The 26,405-nt window shown below is 44.8% G+C and overlaps 1 protein-coding gene across 2 annotated transcripts in view; it reads right to left on the bottom strand.

Annotated features, from left to right (window-relative positions):
• The window catches only part of adcy2b (adenylate cyclase 2b (brain)), a 74,732-nt gene that overhangs the window by 26,496 nt on the left and 21,831 nt on the right, over window positions 1-26,405 (bottom strand). For both annotated transcript variants that reach the window (XM_017420979.3, XM_017420980.2), the window contains exons 3-15: window positions 24,668-24,829; window positions 23,807-23,956; window positions 16,997-17,145; window positions 15,024-15,135; window positions 11,948-12,075; window positions 10,823-10,981; window positions 10,078-10,210; window positions 5,495-5,671; window positions 5,349-5,389; window positions 5,174-5,254; window positions 3,072-3,141; window positions 1,563-1,660; window positions 912-996 (exon numbers count right to left, since the gene is read on the bottom strand). In XM_017420979.3, coding sequence (XP_017276468.1) covers window positions 912-996; window positions 1,563-1,660; window positions 3,072-3,141; window positions 5,174-5,254; window positions 5,349-5,389; window positions 5,495-5,671; window positions 10,078-10,210; window positions 10,823-10,981; window positions 11,948-12,075; window positions 15,024-15,135; window positions 16,997-17,145; window positions 23,807-23,956; window positions 24,668-24,829 — 1,545 coding nt within the window. The remainder of the gene's footprint in view (window positions 1-911; window positions 997-1,562; window positions 1,661-3,071; window positions 3,142-5,173; window positions 5,255-5,348; window positions 5,390-5,494; window positions 5,672-10,077; window positions 10,211-10,822; window positions 10,982-11,947; window positions 12,076-15,023; window positions 15,136-16,996; window positions 17,146-23,806; window positions 23,957-24,667; window positions 24,830-26,405) is intronic.

Genomic DNA, 26,405 nt, shown 5'->3' on the forward strand with positions numbered 1-26,405 from the left:
GCTCTTTCAGCGCTACATGGAGAGGGTATTTATCACATATACAGCACCGGAAAACCTCTGAGTCGGTTCAGGCGCAAAGGGGTTAAAATGTCTGGTAGGTAAAATTAGTTCAGGCAAACATGGAAGCATGTGCTTCCAGATTTACCACATAAACGATAGGCTTATAGAAAAAGACGGTCGAGTGACTTTTTGACGATCCTGAAGCAGGTAAAAGATCTCAAACTGTGTTGACTGAGCAGCAGAAGGAGGCGACTCTTTAAAAGCATGAAACTAAAGCTGAAGTACTGCTGTTTTTAATCCAGATCATTGTTATTTCTGTTTTATCCAAGTTACCGTACTAAAGTCGAAGCACTTTGAGCTCCTAAAAAATGGGATTTTTTTCCCCCCAATGTTTGGATTGGTTTTCAGACTTTGTAGGGAAATTTAAAAAGCTTCCTAAATCAAACACCATCCCCCAACAGTCAGCAGCAAGGGGCCAATACACTTTCGTTCAGGGTTCACAAACAGCTGGGAAGTTTTTCCATACTGGACTCGTTTTCAGACGGCAGCGGTTCAGCCCTGATCAAACTAGCCGTTAGCTCGTCGGTCTGGTCAGAATCGGACTCCGTTTCCCCCGAACTGAGGTCCCTGAACGAGCTACCTGCGACAGGTAAGATGTTAACTGTTCGTGACCTTTCCACAGAACAGGGGTGTCGTGCACAGACTGATTACGATCGTGGCTTCATCATCATCATAATTCGCTAAAAACTAATTTGGTTTTACTCTCATGATGATTCTCAGTAACCCACTTGGATGAGGTGTTCCCAAACTTTTACAAGCCACTGTGGAATGTGAATTAGCCTATGTGTGTGTGTGTGTGTGTGTGTGTGTGTGTGAGGGCGGTATTCATTGATAAATTCATGCAAACCCACCAGAATGTGACCGGCGAAGCAGAGCAGCAGGATCAAAGCCAATAACAGGAACGTCAGGCCAAAAGAGATTCCCAGCACAGCGGTTCTGAAACACACACACACACACGCACACCATAGTGCCAACCAGGGTCACATACAGGTAATAAGATTCTGCTGTTCTATTTCAGACCTGCGGTTCATTTACACAAGTGCAGCAGCACAGTGGATTGTACAGAGGCTCCGAAATGAAAGCTGAGGTAATATGTCATATCGTTTTCTCAGGATGACCACATCATGGTGGATTTAAGTACGTCTGCCATAAAACAGATGATGTAATTTCCAAAAGTGCAGAGCAATGTGACGACGAACGGCGTGAGAGAGAGAAAGAGGGAGAGAGGGGGAAAATTAGAAAATCAATGGCCTCTCAGATGCTGAATTACACCTCTGGCTTGGAGAAGCAGTGAATTAGCGCGGCGGCGCGTTCCTCTCCTAAAGCGCCGCCGCGCTTTGATTCACCTGATCTACGATCACGAGCGGACGCGGCGCCCTTTCATCTCCATCGGCTTGTTAACACTCGCCCTGTCTGCTCCCCTCTCTCTCTCGCGCGCTTCGGCGAGGTCCCGTTGATGAGAAATCGGCGTGGAAACAGGCGTGAGAGAGGTGCCGACTTACTTGGGCAAGACGAGGACCTGCACTACAAATATCCCACAGAATATGAGGCAGGCACAGGTGACGTAGTACTTGAAGGCAGGCAGGGTGGTGGATCTGTACTGTTGAGAGGAGACAGGTAAGGGTTAAAAAGTAACATACAGACATTACAACATACACTTTATTGCCAAAAGTATTCATCCTAAACCTTGAGTTCAGGCGTTCCAATCCTTTCCAGGTGTATAAAATCAAGCACCAAGGCATGCAGATTGCTTCTACAACCATTTGTGAAAGAATGGGTCGCTCTCAGGAGCTCAGTGAATTCCAGCGTGGTACCATGATAGGATGCTACCTGTGCAATAAGTTCCTCACTGCTAAATATTCCATAGTCAGCTGATAGTGGGATTAGAACAAAGTGGAAGTGATCGGGAACAACAGGAACCCGACCATGAAGTGGTGGGACATGTAAAACCACAGAGTGGCTCAGAGGATGCTGAGGCTCATAGAGCACAGAGATCACCAACGTTCTGCAGAGTCAACAGCTGCAGACCTCCAGACTTCACGTGGCCTTCGGATGAAGTCAGGAACAGAGCAGAGAGCTTCATGGAATGGGTTTCCATGGCCGAGCGGCTGCATCCAAGCAAAGCATCAGATGCAGTAGAGTAAAGCTCGCCGCCACTGGAGCTATGGAGACGTGTCCTCTGAAGGACAAGTCTGAGTTTGGCTGCTGCCAGGAGAACAGTTCTTGTCTGACTGCATGGAGCCAAGTGTAAAGTCTGGTGGAGGGAGGATCATGGTGTGGGCTTGTTTTTCAGGAGTTCTTAGTTCCAGTAAGAGAACTCTTAATGCTTCAGCAAACCAAAACATTTTGGACAATTTCATGCTCCCAACTTTGTGGGAACAGTTTGGGGACGGCCCCTTCCTGTTCCAACATGACTGAGAACCAGGGCACAAAGCAAGGTCCATAAAGACATGGAGGAGGGAGTTTGGTGAGGAAGAACTTGACTTGTCTGCACAGAGTCCTGACCTCAACCTGATAGAACATCTTTAGGATGAATTAGAGCAGAGACTGAGAGCCAGGCCTTCTGTCCAACATCAGTGTCTGACCTCATGAATGAACTCCTGGAAGAATGATAAAACTTCCCATAAACCCTCCTAAACCTGTGGAAAGCCTTCCTAGAAGAGTTGAAGCTGTTAGAGTTACAAACGGTGGGTTAACGTCATAATAAACTCTCTGGATTAAGCATGGGATGTCACTCAAGTTCATATGAGTGTGAAGGGAGACGAGCGAATACTTTTGGCAATATAGTGTATTAGTCCAACTTAACCCAGTGTGTCTAGCAAGTCTTTATATTAACTGCATGTTTGCATATTATAGAATAAAGGAGACAAAGCCAAAGAATGCAGAAACAGCAATAAGAACACAAAGTTACAGTGCGAGACATAAAGTTGAGCATCTTCTTGCTAATTCTCCAGCACTGATTCATCACATTGATTCGTTTCCTGGCTGCCGTTTTGTGCGTGGTCGCCTACCTCCTTCTCCAGAGCTTTGTTGTGAAAGAACAATGAGATCCTCTGGATGTCCTCGGATTTCATCCACTGTCTGGAGACACAAGAGAAGCAGACAGTAAGAGAAGACCGGAAGTCATTTCTCTTATTGCAGGCCTTGGAGGCGTAGGTGGTACTGCCTTCACCTTTTTTCCTCTCTTTTTTTTTTTTTCTCTTGGGAGAAGCTAACATGAAGGTCGTTTTGAGTACTTTGACAAGTTACAGAGCTGTAAGAGGCAGCCACGGAATACTGTGTGCGAATAGTTGATTGTGAAAGATACTGAAATCGGGGTCGGCGTGTTCAGGTTCGGAAACGGTCGAAGCGGCACACCATCCAGAGATCAGCCGCACCATTTTGACCTGCCTGATTCATCCAACTACCTAAAACAACCCGGACCCTCTTTAGCGGCACGTCGGCGGGAGATCCTTTGGTTTGTTTTTGTGGATTTCGAGCTGGGGGCCTTTCTAAACCAGACGCCATGGCTCAAGGTTTGTTTTGTCTTTTAAAAACAACTTAGGTCATGGTTGCTTTTTGGACTGTGGTGGAACTCGTTGTGCTGATGGAAGGTGTGGCTGCTTCGCCATGCTGTTCAGGTGGGTGGTAGATGTTTAGGTGACGTCCTTATTGTTCGGTTGGTTGGTTGGTGCACAAAGCGAGGAGTCACTGACGTTCATAACGTACAAATCAGATGTGAAGACTTTTATCTGTACGTCCTAAATTGAACCCTACATGTACTAAGTTAGGATTCCTTCACACTGGAGAACGTGGACGGGCTTTGTAAAGTCTAGGCCTGGTCTTCTGGTGAGTATTAATATTCAAAGTTTTCCTGTGACCTGGTTTCAGTGAAAGGCCTGGCTAACAGCAAGTGTAGCTAACAGATATTTAACAAGGTGGTTATTGACCTTTTTGGTTCCCAGAAAAGTTGTCAGAGTGAGCTTCTCTTTAAATAAGATATGATTCATTTTAAAAAAAGGAGCACTTTCCAATATTGCATGTGTTGTTTGATTTTATCTTATCAGTGTGATTAGTGTCATGGAGTGTGGTGCAGTGTTTTTCAAAGCTGTTTGACTGGGAAAAATCATCAGGATTTGGGTTTCGTTTTTGGTTTTTCTTTGAGGTTTCTTTGGTCTTTGGGGTTACTGTTTTCATGTTTTGTCTTTGTATAGTTTCTGCTTCTTGTGTTCCTGTCATTATTCACTTCTCCTCAGTCAGTCACTTGTTTACTTGCCACGCCCATCTCCACCTGCTCCAAGTTTGTAACCACTTCTCCTAATTACCCTCTGCTTTAAAACCTGGTCATTTCCTCCATTTACTCGCTGGTCCATTGTCGCTTACACAAACTGACTAGCTCCTTCCATGTCTTGCCTTGCCTTGTCTGGTCACTTGTGCTGCTTTTTGGGATTTTTGTTCTTGTTTGGATTTGCTGCCTCGCCAGTGTTTTGTTTTTGTTTCTTTTTTTATTTTAAATGAATTATTTTGTCTACTGGAAGATGAGTCTGCGCATTGGGTTCGCCGCTCTCTCCACCCGACTTGACATAATCTCAGACACATGCAAACACATTTGGTCACTAAGCAGCAAATTGGGACAATTCTTAAAATACGTCCTGTCGTCAGCAAACAGAAAGGTATTTACTCCCAGACTTGCTGTTACAATATTTTCTTTGTCATATGCTTTTTTATCAAAAGTATATTTAGGTCAAATCTGGGCCATATTTCAAACTTGTGCTGCTTTTTTCGAACGTGAACACATGCATGAGCGTCACCGACTGCCGTCTGTTTGTGAAATAATAGGACTCCTGCCATAAATCTTCCGTTTATTTAAGGATTTCTTGCTCCCCTTTCTCCCTCTCAGTGCAAAAATAGAAATAAAGACTATTGTAAAGTTTAGACTGCAGTGTTTCCATTTTTTATACCACGCGATTAATCAAACCGCCACCGCGCCACATATGTCTGCGTCACGCTCCACGCTGTGAACCTCACTTGGTAAGTTAGTGTTTGATCAAAGAAATTACAGACGGGGGACTGATCCAATGTTTGTGTTTTCTTCTAAACGCTCCTGAGAGGCAGGCCTGGGTCGTGCGCTTACTTCTGCGAGTTGATGCCGTCGATGGTGCGAATCATTCGCTCGTTGAGTTCTTCCTCAAATCTTTTCCTTTGAGATTTGGACCTTCGGAACAGAGGGCACATATTTAAGCTCTGACAGGAGCGTTAAAAGCGTGCTTGTACGCGTCACGAGGCTTGTGGGAAAACAGACGGCTCACCTCTCTCGTCTCTGGAGGTAGTACTGCCCCATAGGAACGTCCTGAAACACGAAATGGGTCAGAAAATATAGAAAATCCTGTTAAACCTGGACTGATAACCTGGGAGGTCGGTGGGAGAAAGACGACGAGAGACGAAGCTCCCTCACCGTGGTGTTGATCTTGCCGTTGTCTGTGGTCATGCTGTCTCGGTGGTGGAGGTTGGCGAAGGGTTTGGCGGCGCCCCACGACTCCAGGTATCGGGTCATCCTGACCGACGCCCTCATCTTCCCCCCGTCCAGGGAGGGCCGAGAGCGCACACTTAACAGCGGGCTGTGCCTCTCAGTCTGGGAACAGGAGCAGAGGGAAAATATACATGTACACCCGGTGATCTTTTTACGATTTATTCAGATTTTGTCAGGAGATGAGTTTAAATTTAATCCCCAAATTAGCAGTTTTCAGACTTCTGACTTCTTTGGTTTGGCGTTCATAGTATTACATAGTTCATCAAACAAACTCAAACCCTGCGTTTTACTTCTTTCTTTGTCTGTCTGTTGGCGAAATATCTCACGAACCAGTGGAGCGATTTTAACGAAACTCCCAGATCATAACCACTCGATGCACATCTACAACTGATTCCCTTCTGGAGCCAACGCAATTCAAGACGGCCGCCGCAGCTGATCTACCTTCGCCGACACAAACGTGAGTAGAACTCAGTCAGTTTTAACAGATATTGAGCTTATATTTGGTGTGGTAGTAGCTGGGAGTCGACCCCAACACATACTCTGAGTTCTAACAGATTGTGCAAGAAGTGAAAAATGCAGCCCATTTATTATCATGAATCCACTGATATGACTTAGGGTAATGTGATAAAATACTCTAATGCAAAGTATTTCTTATATAAGCAAAAGTAAAAACTTAAAAGGTAACTTACTCATGAAATATGTGTAAAGGATTTGCCATATCTGCTGCAGAGTGAACCAGACTCCCACAGATTCAGTGAGCTCCAACTCAGTGGGTGTGAAGTGAGAAGAGCCGGCTGTTTCGGGAACTCTGGTCATTTGACAGCTTTTGACATCTTTGACTCGCTTGTTAGTTGTTGTTTTTTTATTATTTTTTTTTAACTACTTCAAACCCCTTTTCAGTCATGAATGAAGCGGCTCTGCTTTTTATTTACACGCGAGTGTTTCTGAGTGGGCAAACAGAACTCCACTCGGGTGAAACGCCGGGGAACTGAAGAGGACGACAAGCAGCGCCCCTCGGGGGATTCATTTTAATTGCTCGTGGAGACTGTGTGTGTGTGTGTTTGCGTGTGCGTGTGCGTGGGATTGTCACTGACCGAACTCGGCACAGATGCCTTCAGGGAGCTGCAACAGACACGGCGGCTGCGGTTATTTCCAGCTCTGACAGTGACGGTTAATGACAGTGACAGTGGAGATGACACCTTCCCCTGATCCGTGCGCCGTATTTGGCCTGGATTCATTCAAGACTTCCTGCAAATTAAGACTCGACACCTGCAGCTTTTTTTTTTTTTCCTCTCTCCATCTGATCAAATATTCGGTAAACATTTTTCTAAAACCCCACTGTCACGTCTCGTCACGTTCTGCTGAGAGACTCTTTAGTCGCAACAAACAGGAATAATTTAGGCCCCTGTGCTCTGCATTAATGGGAAACTGACTGGAAAAACTCAAAAGTTGTAGCGCAGAGCAGTGGAATAAGCCGTGAAAGACAAAATCAGCTAAAAACAACGAGGCCCAGAGTCATCAACGACTCAGTTTCTGATTCTGCACATCGGTTTGACTCCTAAAGCCGTCTAACGCCAGATTTGCGCCTCGAGACGCCGTCAATTAAACAGCGTTTCTCTCTGTCCTGATGCGGTTCGTCCATGTTGCATTCAGAAGACACCCTGTCCTTGTTCATGTCAATTCCTACCAGAGATAAAAGTGACCCGTCCTCAAAGATCAATGCTGTTTGCGACACATTTAGTTTGAGATATACAGAGTCCTGAGAGCTTGAGTTTCAGGAGGAAAAACAGGAACAGGAGCAACACGCCGCAATGACGCCTTCACAAAAATAGGCCAGGCACGTAAGGATTCGTTTACTTAAAGGTGTTGGACACTGTGGCATCTACTAGTAAATAATCCTAAAAGTGTGTAAAATCCTGTCGTCGGCGCTTCGGGTTCAGAAAACAAAACCTCAAAATTGTAGAGCATTTCAGCTGACAGCACTTCCCATTCGGAGGTTAACGAACACAACTCAAAGTGATTATTTTGCCGACTAATTAAGGTGGGAGTGTCTGTGATCGACGGTCGTGATTAAGTTGTGCGACGAGGGCAATTTCGATCTGATGCCAAAAAAAACTTATTGCTCACACCTGCTAAAAAAAGGCTGAGAAAAATAAAACAGTGGACACCGATAATACCTATAAAGCTGAATATAGGACGCATCAAGGCGACAAAAAAGTCAAATGTTTTACTAGCAAACTCCATTTTTTTTTAAAAAGATGCTTTTACTGGACAGGGAATCTGCAGAGAACTAACAGAAGACACGTGGAGGCTGATGGAGGGCAGTCTTTGTGCTGATAATCTAGTAAGGCTCAGTCATGATCTAGATTAGGACGGCAAGAGACTGGAATGGTCTCTCTGTTCCCGAGGCAAACCGTACGAGCACACGCTGGACGCCAGGGAGCATTACTCTAAACAGAGATGTTCTCAACAGACAGTTCACAGAAGAGTCAGATCCCTTAAATGTCCCTAATCAGACCCTAATGTCCTGTTTTTGTTTTGAGTCCAGGCAGGAGGAGCTGCACGGCGTCACAATCCCCTCACAATGCCTCGAGCACAGAAAGCGCCTGTAAACATAATCCTGTCTGTGTGGAATCTGACCGAGCACCTGCCGGAGTCTGATAACATTTATCGTCGGTTCGCTACACTGTTTGCCAGCACTTGACAATGTCGCTATTTATTAGCAGCTTAGCATGTCCGCGGCAGAATGAAGTGGAGATTACTCGTACGTACGTGCGTGTGTGTTTTTTGTGTAGACGTGCGACCGTCACCAGGCATGTCCATATGTTTAGAAAAGCCTGAAAAACAGACACTGGTGTATATTTATTCTGCTCCGTCTCATTATATGCACTGTAGCCGTATTACATGAGCCACACTATCCCACTGCCCTGCTGCTGCAAACAAACATGGCCAACACTGGACCACGCAGGCTACAGTAGAGAGGGTGTATTTTATGATGCTGTCGACCTTTTCTGCTTTGAGCAAACTCCTGTAAAAACAAAGCAGGAGACAACAGACAATAGGTAAATATGTACTACAGGAATGCCACAAGGATCAATGTTAGGACTGCAGTTATTTAGCTTTAAATTAAAGATCTTTCGCTGGTATATATGATGAAATGTCAGTGTATGCAGATGACACACACATACATATACATATATATAGCAGGGGTAAGCAACCCTGGTCCTTGAGAGCCACTATCCTGCATGTGTTACTTGTTTTCTGCTCCAACACACCTGATTCAGTGGTTAAATCACCTCTTTGTGTTCTGCAGAAGCCTGTTAATCACCCATTGATTCAAACCAGCTGTGTTGGAGCAGAGAAACAAGTATATTTCTAATGTGTATTTTTGTTACTTGTCTTGTCTATCGTGACGTGTGCTGCTGCCGTTCTTGTCCAGGTCACCCTTGTGAAAGAGGTCTTGATCTCAGAGGGATTTTATCTGGTTAAATAAAGGCTTAATAAAAAAAAAAAAAAAAAAAAAAAAAACATGCAGGATAGTTAAAGCTAAATAACAGTAGTCCTAACATTGATCCTTGTGGCACTCCTCTAATACACATTTCCCTGTTGTCCATTGTCTCCTGCTTTGTTTTTGCAGAAAAGGTTGACAGCATCATAAAATACACCCACTCTACTGTAGCCTGCGTGTATACTGTCACTATGTCTTTTATAATGAAGTTAAACCACAGGATTTTCCCAAATGATGCAGTAATTTTAATATAAAACAATTAACTTAGGGAGGATATTGTATCTTTTATTGCATGTTCTGTCGGTCTCCAGCAGGTCAAACGATGTTAAAACCTGCCAAGTCCTGACAATCAAATTGTGTCTTTAGGTGTTCAGTTTGTTTCTAAATCAGTTTATAACACGAGACTTCCACCACTGAAAAAGACTGGAGATCTAACTGTGTTCAGAGCAAATGACAACACCCTCCAGGTGGACTGCTCGGTTAGGGTTAATGTTTGTTTAGTTACAAGTGCTGACATCATTAAACCAACAAATATTTTGTATTTTATGAATTTTTTAAGTTAGTTTTTGTTTAAACTGGGAAGAAAATCAACAATGAGCGAGTGAAAGAGCAGTGTTTGTTTTTTATTTTGCTGAGTTTTATCCTTACCTGCCCACTATGGAAATTAGCCAGAGGCTAAATCAGGATCAGCGCATCTTTTTTAACGTTTAATTGTTCTGTCTCATCCAGGGTTAATTTTCTGGGAGTTTCATTAAAATATGTGTCCTGTTGCGAACAGGCAGACGAATAAACATGACTGCCTGTCTCTCTACAGAGGGGGGTTATAAAAATGGGAGTTTTTGTTTATTTCAAACCACTTCCCAGCATGGATGAAAAAAAGTCATTCATTGAAAGCATTTCCGCGGCCCGTAAACACAACCTGAGAAGTGAAAAATGCAGGCGGCGAATCTGCAGCTGATTAACCTAAAATTAAAAAAAACAGGCGCCCGTCAAATCCAACCTTGGGGTTGATGACCAAGTAGGTGACCACGCCGTGCTCCTTCAGGTACGAGTCCCGGCTCTGCCCGTCCCCGGCCTCCACCTTGTACGAGCCCTTCAGGTGCTCCAGCGTCACCGACGAGATGTGGACCCTCCTGCGGATCAGTGAGCGGGACAGATAATGAGAGGCGAAGCTCCTGCGTCACGGCGCCGGCGCCGGCCATGCAGAACACATTATTTGCCCGCCGGCTCTCCAACCACTCTTGGCCGCGATTCTCCCTTTTCATCTTTGTTTTGTTACCCTTGCAAACAGATACAGAAAGAAATGAAAATAACTTCTTTTTTTTTTTTTCCCCCTGCAGCAGCAGATATGTTTTGTTGATACCTCTCAGCAGGCAAAGTGGGAGACAAACCATTAGCAGCCCGGTGAGACAACATTGTGGTACTAGAGAGCTTATTATCAGAGCGGCGTATACCTACCCACTGGCCAATTTTCACGAGCTTGTTACAGCTCCAGGCTGGCACAACTAATGGCTACATAACTAATGCATGGCTACTTGGTCAACCGAGGTAGCTGTAATTTACTAAAATGCTTCTAATAGGTATAATTAGAACAGACTTGTCTCGGGTTCCAAGTGCCTCGGAAAATAAGCGTGCATGTGCTGATGTAGGACCCCCAAAAAACCCCCACCCTCCATCCCCCCGCTCCCGTAACAAGGTGTGGAAGACAAACGGCAACAATCAGCCGCCGCTTTGAAGTCTCTTACCCCGGCACCCCGCCCGCCTCCATGTGGTTGGCCAGCGTCACGTCGTGCGACCACACGTCGTACTGCCACTTCCGGAGGCCGATCACGCCACAGAGGACGTTCCCCGAGTGCACGCCCACGCGCATGTTGATGTCCACGCCGGTGGCGTCCCGCACCTTCCTGTGGCGGAGAAGGGAGAAGTCTTCAGAGCTCGGCAGAGGCGTCGGCCTGCCCGGCTGCTCCCGGCCGAGGCTCGCGCGAAAAACGAGACACGAGTGTACGCTTGTCGCCTTTTTTTACGAAGGGCAAACCGCATCAACAAATCTATACATTTAAAAAACACAACAACATTAACCTACCGGAGGAGGTAAGTACCGGTGGAAAAAAGCCAAACGGCGCCGTCTGCTTGGATCGGGCAAGATCTTTGTTTTGAAATTTGCCAACAACTATCCGCGTTCAACTTTGTCTGTTAGCAAAACATCTTGTGAACCGCCAAACATATTTTCATGAAACATTCAGGAAATAGTCACTGGATTTACGTCTACAACTGATGAACTTTTGGGGTCAACTCAATTCAAGATGGCTGCCAAAGCTAATCGATATTAGCCAATACAGAGGTGGCTATAACTCAGTGGATTTTACAGCTATGGAGCTAAAATTTGACGTGATAGTAGCTGAGAGTTATTTGCGACACATACTCTGACGGTGTCGTCTTGTGATAATGCACGAGATCGAGCGTGAACGTCGCTCTCCGGGTTTGGACAAAAAGAATGCCACAGCTGCATTGTTTGGCCACAACGGCGGGCGACGCGCATTCCCTTTCAGCTCTCCAAACACAAAAAGCAGTTTGCGCCCACACAATTAAACCATTTTATCCACGCTGCGGATGAGTGGGGAAGACGGAAAGCAAAGGGGAGGAAAGAGGGCACGGCAAACACAAACAATATTTATTCGTTTGTTTGAGTTTCCTGTCGGTTTAGATGGGAGGCTTATCATATTGAGTTGGGCTCTGTGTTTACTGGAAGCCAATCTGGCATTCCTTCTGCTCAATCTGTTCAACAGGCGTGTGTTTGTCTGTTTGTGTCGGTGTGCGAAGGATCGGGGGAGGGGAGGGGGTGAAAGGGAGGGAGGGATCTGGTGTTTTACTTGATGGCCTCACACATATCCAGGCCCATCTTCACGCAGTTCCTGGCGTGGTTGGGCAGCGACTCGGGCAGCCCCGACACGCAGTAGTAGCAGTCGCCCAGGATCTTGATCCGCATGCACTCGTTCTCCTAAAAACAGGAGAAAAAATCAATTAAAAAATGGAAATGGGGACATCAACAGAAGAAGAAAAAGCTACATCCAGTCTTTTCTTATGAACGATTCAGAGTCATCGCCCTCTTTTAGGCTGCGTTCACAGCAGCCATGTTTAATCTGCTTTAATGGAACTATAGTTTGTTTGCCTAGAAAGTCCAGTTCGTTTGGGGAGGTGTGAACGCACAATTGAACTCTGATGCGGACCAAAAATGTGAACTCTGGTCCGCCTATAAACCTCGGTTTTGGTTCAGTTGAAGTGAACTCAGGCACGGTTTGAATGCATATGTGAACGCAAGCGGACCAGAGATCGCTCCAAAAGCAGGAAGTGGACTACAGCACAGGGCTGTCTGGGTAAATACGACCAAAACAAACGAGTGTTTCTACCACTAGAGGGAAAAATGGCTCGTGGTCAGACGTGGAGTGAAGAGGAGGTAAAGGGAATCAGAAAAACCGTAAAGAAAATCCTAAAACCGCTCAAATTTGACGCCACTCAATTTTCGTTTCCTTTTCCAGGAGAAGGAAGTTGCGCTCAGTGTCGTCTTCAGAGGTTTTTGTGTCTTTTCCTTCAGTAGTTCTTGGTGCAGCACCATCACAGGCGAGGGGGGGGAACAGGTTCTCAAAGGGTCTGGCTCCATTGAGTCGGTGCAATGTGAATGAGAACCGCAGCAGCTGAAAATGGAACAAATGTTGACATTTTGGTTCCCAATCGAACCGAGTCTACCGGACCATCAGGTGTGAATGCACCCTTAAAGTCAGGTCCATCGAACCCCCCCAAAATAAACATTTACCTGCCCACACATGTGGAGTGCAGTAGCCGTCGCTCCACACGCGGGATGAGTAACGACTCGCGGTCGGACCGGGTTTTACATAACGGTGGCTTCAGGGGGGGAGAGACAGAGAGCTGCTGGACACCAGGTGCGGTGAGCCGGATTGCTCACACCGTGATAACTGAGCTCCACAGAGGACAGAGAGATGCACTCGGACCAGCCTACACACGCACACACAGCGCTCGCAGAGAGAGCGCGGCAACAAGGCCAGCGGCGCTGCAGGCGAGAGCGGTGCTTCATCTGACTGACCACATGAACAGATACTCTCTTCTTGCTCGGGCTCTTTCTATGTGACGTTTTGTGAAGAGACGGCACAGACCGAAGGTCTTCAAATGGTTACGACCTAAACCCACACTGGTTGTTCATTTGATTATAGGATATAAATAAATATATAAATACAGTCGGGGGGGGGATATGTGCACTCTCTTTCTATTCTACAGTTTTATGTATCAGGATATGATAAATATATGATATATATGAGTTTCAGGTGTGTGGTAACACAATGCCAAGAAGGAAAGACATCAGCAATGACTGGAAGCAGCTGCTGCCGCCCATCTAGCTGAGAAGGTTAAAAGTCATGATATCCAAACAGTTTTGGGTCCATCATTCTGCAGGGGAAAAAGATTATTCACAAGAAGAAAAACGTGTGGGACAGCTGCAGTCTTCTTAGCAAATTCACCCCCAAGGTCAGACTGTGCAACTGCAAACAAAACACGAGCTCCGTCTCAGACAACAACTGAAAAAAAACAACTGAAGCAGTGTTGCTCGTTTGGAAGGGCAGCAGGAGAACGAGTCTTCTCTCTAAAAACAACACGGCGGCACGACTTGGGTTTGCAAAGATTCTTCTAAACAAACCACAAGACTTCTGGACCAGATGAGACCAAAGTGGAGATGATTATCCAGAATGCACAGCAGCATGTTTGGTATAAACCAAACACAGCAGATCAGCACAAAACCCTCATCCCAGCTGTCAGCACGGTGGTGGAGGGCTGATGGTTTGGGCTCATTGAGACGACCATGAACTCCTCTGTAGACCAAAGGACTCTGTAAGGACATCTGTCCTACAGCTGAGGATTGGACCAAACTGGGTCATGATGCAGCAGAACAAAGATCCCCAAACACAGCAGCTGATCTACAACAGAACGACTCAAAAGAAAAAAAAAATTAAATCTAAATGTGGCAAAGTCCAGACCTCAAAATGACTGAACTGATGTGGTGGGACCTAAGGAGAGATGAGCAGAAACAACATCTGCAAACCTTAACGGACAGCGTTGTAAAGAAGAGTGGGCCAACAGAATTCCTCAACAACCACGTAAAGGACTGACAAAGTCCTGCAGAAAATGACTTTTGGGAGTTTGTGCTGCTAAAGGAGGTTCTACAAGCTGCTGGATCAAGGGAGGGGTTCACACACAGATTTTAGATTTTAGCTTTGTTTTTGTTTATATATGTATATATATGCGGACCATTACTTGAGAAAACTTTCTTCAGGCAGACCTAAAGGCTCCTGTCCCCCCTCCCCCGACCACCTTAAACACTATGACTCAGGCGTGGTAAACAGACGAACGAGTGAATGAAACGGTTCTGACTTGAGACAACATCAGCTAATAGAATTACACGTCAACCGAGACCAATTGTTTAAGCCCGGCACATTCATTATTTATTTATTTATTTTCCCCCCATTAATTCTAAATTAATTCTAGATGAAAGCGGCACGCTGGGGTTTGAGGGGATTTGCTGGCTTGAGCCACGGAGCCGTTGTACATTAAACAACCGTAGACGCCTGTTTTACATGGATTACAGGGTTCAACAATGGTTCGTTTTCACCTAAATCCCTTAGATAAAACCTAAAGAACGTCACGGAGCTCAAGCTTATAAAACCTCAAACCGGAGATGACAGGAGTGTTTGGTGTTCGATATACAAACTACCGGATGGTCGGTTCTCCACAACATTTATGTCTAACTGAAGAAGCATCTTGCGGTGATGGGCTCATCTTACCTCGTGCCAACGAACCATTCTGAACAACACAGCAGGCAAGAAATGCAACTTCAGTGAATGGTATAAAGTAATTCAGGGATTCGTCTCGTCTCGGAGTTACCTTGGCAATCTGGTCGAACTTGCCGAAAAGCTCGTTCAGCATGTGAACGAGTTCTCCCGGAGAGCAGTCGCTGGCCAGCCTGGTGAAGCCCACGATGTCGGCGTAGAGAATGCTGCAGAGAGGAGAAAGACACGAGCGTTTATTTGACACAAAGTACCGCCGACTAATTCCTTTCAGAGTGGGTGAGCCGTTCGGGTCTGGCTTGTCCAAGCTCGATGATGTTGGGTCGGGTCTCTCATGTGTTTGTCTCCTTACAGGTGATGGGCCAGTTCAGAGTAAGTCTGGCGCTGTTGACCAAATGCAACAATCACTGCAGTACGGCCAGCAGGTTTCTTTCTGTGAATGCGTTCAAACATTGGAAAAAAGAAGAATTAATTTCCTCCCGATGGGGCCTGAAGACGCGTCCAGAATTATTCTCAGTTCCTACTTGTAGCTCCTCGTGTTTGTTCGGTTGTCAGAACTAATACTGGCGTGAATTATTGCAGTCCCGACATGGCACACGCTGACACCGGGACGATGATAGACGTTCAACATATTGTGTAGCCGTATTTTTACTTGATGACAATGTGTGGCAGGATTTTTATTCCTGGTGACTAAGCCATATTTCCCCAACTCCTTTTATTGAAAAACAATTTAAAAATGCCCAATTATTCATTGAAACTTCGCTTTTTTTTGGCTTACAGGATGAATTTTTTTTAGCATTTTATTACCCTTTTTTGTTTTGTTAGCTAAATTTAAAAGACTACAATGTTGGCAATGTTTCTTAATTTACTTGAAAATCAATTAAAAATTGGTACCAGGTCACTCAGTGTCCTTCCATTCCTTCATGATGGATTCAGAGCCTTGGAAATCCTTCCCCTGACTTGGACTTTTCAATCATTTTGTCTCTGAGTTGCCTTCAGGGTGTAATGGTAGCCAGGAGTACTGATGAACCAGTGAACTGACCTTCCAGACCCAGGCGTTCCTATACTGCACTCACCTGAGATGCATCCACTGCCCTCAGGTGAGTCCCATTTCATTATTAGTGAGACCTCTGTTGAGTTAGGACAGTCACTTCAAAGGGGGGTGAATATTTCTGCAATCACTTATCTTCTGTTGCATGTTTTCATTTAATACTTTGTAGAAATCAGTTTCCACTTCGCCATTGAAGAGTTTTTTTTTTTAGCATCTTTTCTCTTTTTTGTCAAAAAGGTGGCCCATTACTGATTTATAACAGCAATAAAAAAGGTAAAACACCTGAGGGGGTGAATACTTTTTTTTACAGGAGGGGTAGCTGTTCACTAACTGGATGTCATCCAAAGCCACCTGGACTCTCGTCCTTCAGAGTCTAGGAAAAACTGGCCTCCATTCCCCTCGTCGGGGAGCCAAGCCTTCTGAGAATTTATTAGTGGAAGAACACTGGGCAGATTGACATGAGGACGCTCTACATTCAGCCCCACACGCAGCTGAGGCCGGTGCTGGACAGTGACAACGTCCCTGCTGTAAGGCTCCAGAATAAAACAGGCTTTCTGGGGACCCTGGATGCAAGGGCCCTCATGGTGAGCCAGGATTTGTGTCACTTACTCTCTACTGTAGACCTCTGCGGTAGAGAGGAGGATCTCATTGAGAACTGAGGACAAAGGACCCTTTTCTTTTGGCAAAGTGACCTCAGAGGGAAATGGAGGTGGGTTAAATCACAAATGATTTTCACCATGGCAATGGAAAGAAAAAAAAAGAAATACAGTGGTAGACAAGGGGGAAGAAAGAGGAAGCAGCGAAACGAAAAGGGGGGGGGAAGCAGAAACAGAGGCGAAATTGAGATTTAAGAGCAGGTAGAGAGCGTAGGACAAAAGAAGATGAGAAACGAGCCGTGATGAGGGGGAGGACAAGATGGCAGAGGAGCAATCAAGCCTGGAGATGAGAGCAGAAAATAACAACCGCCATTATCTGAGGCGTAGATTAAAAAAGAAAAAAAGGGAAAGAGGGAACTTCACCTGACGTTGGTGTGCCGCTGCACGTAGAGGTTGTGAAAGTTGTTGGTGCTCTCGGTCCGACCGAAGTTGGGTCCCTGCAGCCTCTGGATGATCTCGGCTTTCATCACTCTGGCAATGTGAGCCGGCAGTAAGGACAGCAGCAAACGCTCCTACAGAGGGACGGGCAGGGATTTCACTGACGTGTTGACGTGAGATGGGAAGCACTCGGATAAAAAAAGGCCAAAAGAAACGGCTCGTTTACAGGTTCTGAGTGTTGTTTCATTGAGAAGTTGCTAAAACACACAGGGACCCAAAACATTTCACTTAAAGCATCTTTTAAAAAGCTAGAAGAGCGTACACCTCAAGGCCACAGCGTGATTAAAAATAGAATGATCCGGCTCATAATCTGGATCAGCACCGGAATTTAATCCATTGTTTCTTGTTTCAACCCCAACATTTCCTCCAAATCTTTGCTAACAGACAGACAAACCAACAGACACAACCGGAAACAGAACCTCCTTGGTGGAGGAAACAGAAGGGTCACATGTAGGAGCAGAGATTTTAACAAAGGGGTTACCTGTGACCTTTGACCCCATGAACCTTGAAATTAACAGGCATCATCTTTGACCCATGAGGTGTCCAGCTGTGCTGTTTGACACTCCTACATTACACTGCTGCAGAGTTAGAGCATGATGTCAACTGTGAGGTTGACCTTTGACCCCATGGCTGTGAAATCAATGGTGATCATTCTTGGCCTAAGAGTTGTGCATCTATGGAGTTTAACATTCTTGTTACACAGCTGCAGAGTTAGAGAACGAGGTCAACTGTGGCCTTGACCTTTGACCCTGTGACTTTGAGATCAATCGTGATCATTTTTAACCTAAGAGGTGTCCTGCTGTGCAGTTTAATTTTTCTCTATTACATGGTTATATAGTTAGAACACAAGGTCATCTGTGGTCTTGACCTCTGACCCCAACACTTTGAAATCAACAGTGATCACCCTTTGACCCATGAGATGTGAGTCTGTAGTGTTTAACATTCCTGTTAAACAGCTGCACAGTTAGAGCACGGGCTGATCTGTGACTTTGACTTTTGACCTTCACCACCAACATGTAATCACGTGTTCCATGTTTGATGTTTCCTGAATATTTCATGAAAATCTGTTCAGAACTTTCTGAGTAATCTTGTTCGCAGAAAGACAGACGCTACAGAAACCATGACCTCCTTGGCAGAGGGAATGATCTGTAGTTTGCTGATCTGTTTCTTTCTCTCTATTATCATTTTCAGCATCAATTATTTAACCTCCTAAATATAGCCCCGTTGTTAATCTCCATAATGATATTTCACCTGAGTTATTAATCAAGGAGCACTTTAGGCCAACGTCGGGCACAGAAGAGCAACGACCACTTATGACTCCGCACTCCCATGTTTAATTAGCACAAGGTAATTTTGGGAGAAAATGAAGCAAAATGTGCTTTTTTTCTGATTTGCCCCACTGATTCTTGAGGCAAAGTGAAAGCTTGGTGCTTCTGAAGCTGACAGCAGGAATCTTTGTACAGTTTGTAGGAGACGGTGCGTATATTTGAGCTTTTGTTCAAAAAATTAATTTATTAGCTTTCATTTAACCAGACAAATCCCATTGAGATCACAGATCTCTTTTTCAAGGGAAGGCCTGGGCCTGACAGAAGCCTAGCATGCATGTTTTTATACTGTGGGAGGAAACCGGAGTGTCCGGAGAAAACCCACGTAAACATGAAAAACTCCGCACAGAGAGAGCCCAGAACCAACCCAGGGTTTTGAACCTGGGACCTTCTTGAAGTGAGGCAACAATGCTAACCACTAATCCATCGTGCTGTCCCCAAAATACAAGCTTTTTCACCATTTTGGTTACTTTTTCAGTCCTTGTTAGTGAAACAACACAACAGACTACTAAACAAAAAGCTACCTTTAAAATCTTTATTTCTGATTTAACTGAAAGATGATGGGTTTTATTTGGTTATGTTTTTGTTGAACTCTACCATGTTATGTGTAATGGGGTTAGCTTTACTTCCTGTTTTGTTCTGCTTTGGTTAATCACGACGCTCGGCTTCCATTGACTTCTTTGCTCCCTTTGGTTGTTTTTGTAAAATAATAAAAATAAATAAAAAAAATACAGACTTTTGTTGTATTACAACGTGTAATTTAAATATTTTTTTTCCTATTTCTTTTTAAGTGACAAACCTCCACAAATTACTTATTTTTTTCCCCCTCATGAAGTTACACGGAGGGGAAAAATGGTCTCCGTATATATACACGGATTCTGATAGCTCCCAGAGTAGCACCAAGAAAGAGACAGTATGAAGACCAAGGAACTCGCCACACGGGTCAGAGACAAAGTTGTGGGGAAGTACAGATCAGGGTTGGAGTGTAAAAACAACAAACCCTAGACATCTAATATTTGAGTGTATCTGTCCACTATAAGCTGAAAGAAATCATGAAGAGCTGTTTTGAATTTTCCAAAAGACACCCGGAGACTCCTCAAACATGTGGAAGAAGGTGCTGTGGTCAGGTGAAACTAAAACTGAACTTTTTTTTTTTGTCTGGTCCAAACACCGCTCGTCGGGCTGAGAACACGACCCTTAACAGTGAAGCACGGTGGCGGCGGCATCAGGCTGTGGGGCTGCTTTCATCAGCAGGGACTAGGGAGAAAACTGGTCCGAGTTGGAGGGAATATGGAAGGAGGAAAAGACTCCTGCACACAAACAGGGCCCACTGTAGATTGGCACAATAGTTGACCCGTTAGGAACATTTTTATACTTGGGGTGAGTCGTGGGTCTTAGTTACGCGGCACAAAATGGCAGCGAGCTCGTTAGCACTTCCGCCCAAACCTTTTGCTTAAAATGACAGCGAAGTTGAAGTTGGCGTGTTATCATTCTCCCTGTGTGAGTGCTCTCCCATCCATAATCCGAAAAAAACCCTGATCCCGATCCCAGTTGTCATCAAGCAAGAGACAGGGTACACCTGATTCCCAGGACATCACAGGAACAAGCACACACACATACAAACACACACTGTCCTACAATCAATTTCAAATCAATTAACCTAGCGTGCGCGGCTCCAGCTCGGCTGCGACGCCGAACAAAGATCGAGCAGGTCAGAGAAACGAGCCCATTTCTCCATGTATTCACAATATTGCTCAGTTTTCTGAGGAAAAACTTTCAGAAACCCATCAGAGGTTTTAATCAAAAGCTCACTGTTGCCCGTGATAATTTAGAAGGCGTTAATGTGCGCTAATGTCAAGTTACACCACAGCTGCGCAGGAGGATGTCATTATGTCGTTCATTACAGCAGGAGATGGGATATCCATCATGCGCCGCTGTTGTGTAACCGTGAAAATGTTTCGCTTTAAACTCGCCCCACACTCATCAGATGGGGAGTTGTTTGGTGTGAGCGAGATGGTGTGTGTGTGTGTGTGTGAGAGTGTGGGCTGTGTGTGTTACAGAGGGAACAGCTGCCCGAGGGGTGTGTGTGTGTGTGTGTGTGAGTCATAAATGCAGCTCCCAGTAAAGAGGGGTCATTACATTGTTCACACACCACGGGCTCATTTCCTAAAACACAGCAGCAAATTAAGTTTGGCGAGGAGCTCGGAGGGGGGGGGGGCTAAAAATAGAACTGCACTCTTATTTACCTATCGAGCGCCGGAGCAGCAGCTTCGAGCAGACTGCTCGCGGGAGGACTGCGGAAGGACGAGGCGCCTTTTTTGTTTGTTTGGTTTTTTTTTTCTGCAATCGCGCGTTCGATTAACGAGCTAACGCGAGCCGCATTCAGCTGCCGAATGAGGCTCGGCCTCGTTGAGGGCTGAGTGGCCGGGGAAACGGGCAAACACGTCAGACGAGCCTCTGCGAGCCTTCCAAGGCCGAATCGTTGGCAAAAATCTCTATGGCACAACAAACTGGCATCACGTCGAGATCTTTGTAACGCAACCCAACGTGCGTTCAGAACTCACTTATTTAGCCTTCAGGGAGCTGCAGAAAGTTCTACAATGGGGAAAAGGTCATCGTGGTGGACCACCTTTGAGTAGACCATCAATTATTAGCGGGATTTTCTGCGTCGTTTTCCTGGTTGGATAGAATTCCTAATGTCAGGACAAAGACGTTAATGTCAAGCAAATGTCACGACAAAATGCCACTTAAGACGTGACCTACCGACTTCCCCTTCCCTGACAAAACCGAAAGGAAAAGTCATTTTGGCAATAATAAAGCCGAAATGTGTGACACACAAGAATAGCGGGCTATTTAAGCAGACCAAACAGTTGTGCTTTAAATGAAACACCGTCAGAAGTATGTTCCTTAACGTGTCTCAAATTTCATACTCTTGTGCTTATAAATGGTACTTTTTTAGCAAAGATACTATCATCCAGACAAAGAGGGAACTCTTAGTACCAAACATTTACAGCAGATCAGTGACTCGTTATCAGGGAAGACAGAAAATGGAATAATCTGACAATACAGAATTTGTCAGATGTTTTTCACAATATCACAAATGGAAAATAATGAATACTCAACCTACTTTAACATTCTGTTCAACCATTAACTTGTTAAAAAAAGGTGTTTTATAAAAAACCTAGAAAAATACATTTTTATTTCAAATTTAACAAAAAGCTTTTCCCTATTACTAGCCGTTTTGAATCGTTGAACTTATTTAGAAATCCAATTTGGACCTTTTGAAATAAAGAATAAAGAGTTAACAACTAGTGTGAGTGAGCTGCCATCCTAAAACGGCTCTAATCACGAAGATTAGAGGGTTATGTGGAAGCCATTTTAAAAACTTTAACATGGCTGTCTGTTTCACGTAACACCGTTATTCTGGCAAAAATATAATATATCGACCTCAACCTTAACCTAAAACCATGTATCAATGAGTCAATGAGTCCCCCACTTCCTGTGGTGAAGGCCATTCAGATGGATCTTCAGAGTAAGGTCTTGCCCCAACCCTCTCCTCTGCACCTCTCTGTTCCTCTCCCTCATCATCATCATCATCATCATCTGCACCTCTCTGTTCCACATTCTCCTCTGTGGTGATTGACTTGTCATCTGCCTGCACTAATTTTCCCAAAATGACTAGCTGAGTTATTCCTACTTGCTGCCATCACCGACCTCGTGTCTGTCTCCTTCATCTCTTGCCTGTGTTCTTGTCCGCTAAGTCAGATGGTCAACCAAGCATCCTTCTGCCTCTTCAGTTTTCTGCCTCTCCATCTTTAGCTCTCTGTCATCAGATGACAACAGGAGTCAAATGAAAACAATGGTGGAGGTGAAGGAGCGGAGGGGCCCCTGATCAGTGACGTGTCTCTGTTATCGATCATATCATTTACACGCAGACAGCTGGGAAATACAGGAAATGCTTCTGGATTTGCGCCACTGTGGACACAGAGTGGAGTGGGTCTCCTCTCTGCTGTGAGATTGACAGCTGTCAGTGCTTGGGGAAGTGGGCGGGGCTTACGGCACGCTGCAGAATAACTGGTGCTTTCACACATTTAGCCGCCAAAGTGTCCAATAACACAGAAAAAAGTCAGTAGATTTGTCGCTAGTCGCTTTAAAAAATGGCTAGAGGGCTCTGAAAACTCGCTAAACATGGCGACAAAGTCGCTGAGTTGGCCCCTATTGTGTTTTTTTTAGCGTGAGAAATACAAAGTGTGGCGTGTGAGCGTGTGCACTTCACGAAATGAGTGTCTCACGATCAGCGCGTGAGACTTGAGAGCCCTGTAATCCCGTTGGGCCTGCTGTGTTTAGCTGTTAGCTCATTATTCCAGTCAGAAATAAACTTTTTGTTTCCACACTGAGTGACTTCAAAGATCATTCATAAGATTCTCACTGTTCATAACCATGTCACATAACCCTACTTTGAAAGATCTGGACTACAGCTTTAACTGTCAACCCTCCAACAGGTGTGGAGTACAAACATACAATTACATTTAAATCAGGCAGTCGGTGCTCCTACAGAGACTGCACACAGTTCTCAGAAAATCCAACTTTCCACAGACTGCATCAGAAGGACAGTTAAACACAGTAATCAGTACTTTTTTTTCCCGTTTTTGTATTTTCTCTGTTTGTACATTTAGATAGCTCCAACGGTTGTTATAAATTCTTTTCGATCCAACTCTCTGTATCTCCCAACAATCTGCAGTCAGCCAACCTAAAATCACACAGCTTGTCTTTGTCCCCAATTCTTCTCCACAAAATAGTTTTCACTTTTAAACTCAACGTAAAAAAACAAACAAACACAGAGCTTTACTTCCGCTCTCTACCTTTAAAGAAAACCTGGTCTTTAATGCTCCGTTCAACAGTCCTTTTAAGCTGCTTTCTGCCACTTCGTTTCTCTTCGAGCCAGATGTCAGAAAATCCACATTCGTCTAAAACTCGTTTAGACAAATTTTTCAAGGTAACTTACAAACTTCATTATTGTGCAGTTCAGCTGAACAGTCATTGTTATTATTATGTCCTGTCACAGTGAAAGGCAGGCAGCCATATAACTGTCTGGGTCTGTGCATGTCTGTTAGCAAAATATCTCCTGAACCGTTTGACAGATTTTAATGAAACTTTCAGGAGATAATCATTGGATGCACAAATACAGCTGGTTAAATTTGGGAGTCAACCCGATTGAAGATGGCCATGACAGCCAATCAAACCTAAATAACCAAGAAATGTCTATAACTCAGTCAGTTTTATAGATATTTAGCTAGAATTTAGTGTGGTAGTAGCTGCGACTTGTCCTAATCATAGTCTTTAATCGCTACCAGATCGTATGACGTCTTTGAGTGAAAGGGACATGAAAGAAGACGACTGATAGGTGTACCTGCTGGTGCTTCTCAAACTCCAGCTTGATGGGCGACTTGATGCAGTTGCAGGTGTCCTGGTAGGTCTGTTTGAGGGCCAGCTCCATGAGGTGCTTGTGGTACGCCCCGGCCAGGTTGCCGCAGGTGAAGATGATCACATTGGCCAGGACCTGCCACACGCACACACCACATGAAAACGTTAGGAAACACTAGGAGGTGACGCAAATTCCGGTTGGGGTCGTAACCTTTCGCGGGGGAGTTATCGCCCTGTAAAACCAGAGAAACGCACAAACCTCCTAACGCTTTACTGTGGAGCTCTTGGAACGTGGCCTGGCAGATCCTTCGATTGTCTCGTATCTAAAGGCAGCAAAGCGCTCTGAGCATGTTTCGGCGTCGGCGTAGTGTCCGTTCCATTAACGTGTCCGCGAGAAACATCAAATCAATTCTCGTCGACACTCTTTGTTATCTAGCATTGCGTCGTTTTTATTGAGTCCGACAGATCTTTGTTTGTGTCTGCGGTAAATGTCCTTTTTTATGTCCCCGGATAATGAGTCCATTCAGGTCGAGGTGGTCTTTAAGAACTCCCCCCCTCCCCCGAGCACGCTAACGGGCAGGTTTATAAGCGAAGCACCCTGTGTCCCAACAGCAGTAACCCCAGACCAACTTCAAATCCTACACCATGGCATCTGTAGATGTGCACTTTCTTGAGACCAGCTAACCTGCGCCAGCGCAGTCGTATTCGGCCCTCGGCAGACAGAAACGTGCGTTAGATTCGGCAGCAGCGGTAGAACATTCGCTAAAAGCTGCGACTTTGGCGACACGGTTTGACCCACGCGTTTTTCCTGCGGGGGTCTGTGGGTGTGGACAAGTGTCCGTCTTACCTGCCAGACGAGAGGTTCCAGCTCGGTGGCGGTGGAGGTCAGACAGATGCTGAGGGTGACGGTGTGCGAGAGGCAGGTTATGCCGCTGGCGATGATGGCCCATTTCATGGAGAAGGGCAGCATGGTGTAGACCACAAACACGATGAACAGGAAGAAGGACACCTGGAAGCAGAACACATGCTCTGTTGATCTATAAACAGGTGACAATAACTTATTGAGCCAGATTGGGCCGATATTTTGTAGGTAATGGGGTAAAAATGTTATATAGACCAAACCTAGAATGGGTTTTTATTTTATTTTTTGTTTTATTACAAAATTTATTTTCGAGTCGAAAACTGTCTTGCCAAACCCCCTCAAAAAACTGTCTTGTAAATTTTTTTACAAGAAGGTAAAAAAAGGTTTTACACTGAAGGTATCCCGACCACTTCACAAACAGATCAGGCACTAGGACCACACGGCTCATCTCTCGGGCCTCCCTCTGTAGCTACGTGCTGAGAGGAAGAGTCCGTCGAGTGTCTGTTTGAAACAGGATACGCTTGACTTTTTGCTCGTCTGTTCGATTTGAGCGCAAAGAGTGGGTCGAGGTCCACGCGTGCGAGCTGTTCAGATATATCTGCGTTCTTCGCAGTGAGCAGACTTTGATCTGATGAAAATAATAAATGAAGTTTAACTCGAATGTCCTTGGAGTTTCCACGACTCCGGTTCTCGAACGCCTGTCAGAGCACATCACAACTGCAGAATCTGAGTAAATTCATTTCAAACAGATTTTCTTTGTGTGTGTGTGTGTTTTTTCTTCCGTAATTTCAGGCAGAAATGAAAGCTGTTTGGAATTTCATTTATTTTTTATTTTAACTGTTTTATTGACCTGTGGTGAAACTTTTATTTTATTTTATTTTTATTAGAAATCAGCTTGATTTTTCACATTTTTAATTCTGTCTTCCTGCAAGTTAGGAGGTCACGGAAAGCTGAAGGTCTGCCACCTAAATATAGGCCAGTAAGGTGCGACGCCCGTCAGTTGAGTTTGTGGCAAAACCCTTTTAAAAAAATTTCTTTTCTCTTAAAAATACTAATAAAATCTCATCTCATTCTTGTGGACGTAGTATCTCGTCTTGTCCCGTATTACGATTGTCCCATTACAATCCCTGCTTACACGTGATACTTATTTATGTCATTCAGGACAACATGACCTTAAGGTTCGGGCGATCATGTTTGCAGATGACGCTCCGATCTGTAGCGAGAGTCGGGAGATGGTGGAATCCCATTCGCTAACTGTGAGTTTTTTCTCCATTTTTAGAGTGAGTTTTTCTTCCAGTTATAGAAAAAAAGGGGTTATTCGCCACGATTACCTCGACTCAGAGGAAACACTTAACTGAAGGCAACCAACAGACGCCAATTTTTATCGAATTGCTGGAATTTGGAGGCAAAACCACCAAACATCCATTTACAGTTAGCCAAAAAAAAACATTTTAATAAAATAAAAAGCATAAAGCTGTCAATTAAGTGCAAATGGGAAAATGCGCCCAGTGTTTTCAAGTGCTCAGGTTGGTCAAGCAACAGAAACATGAATGGGCTTCACAACCGGCAGCGTGGAGGTTTAATGGAGTGTCGGAACGAGAAGGGCTCTTGATGAGGCCCATCAGCTATCTTGCAGTTGGATTGATAATGCGTAGTTAAAATAAAAATTTGTTCAAACTGGTATTCAAATGCCAAATCTGCTGGCACTTTTGTCAAACGCTGA

The sequence above is a fragment of the Kryptolebias marmoratus genome, linkage group LG5, assembly GCF_001649575.2.
Source record: "Kryptolebias marmoratus isolate JLee-2015 linkage group LG5, ASM164957v2, whole genome shotgun sequence".
Taxonomy (NCBI): Eukaryota; Metazoa; Chordata; class Actinopteri; order Cyprinodontiformes; family Rivulidae; genus Kryptolebias; species Kryptolebias marmoratus.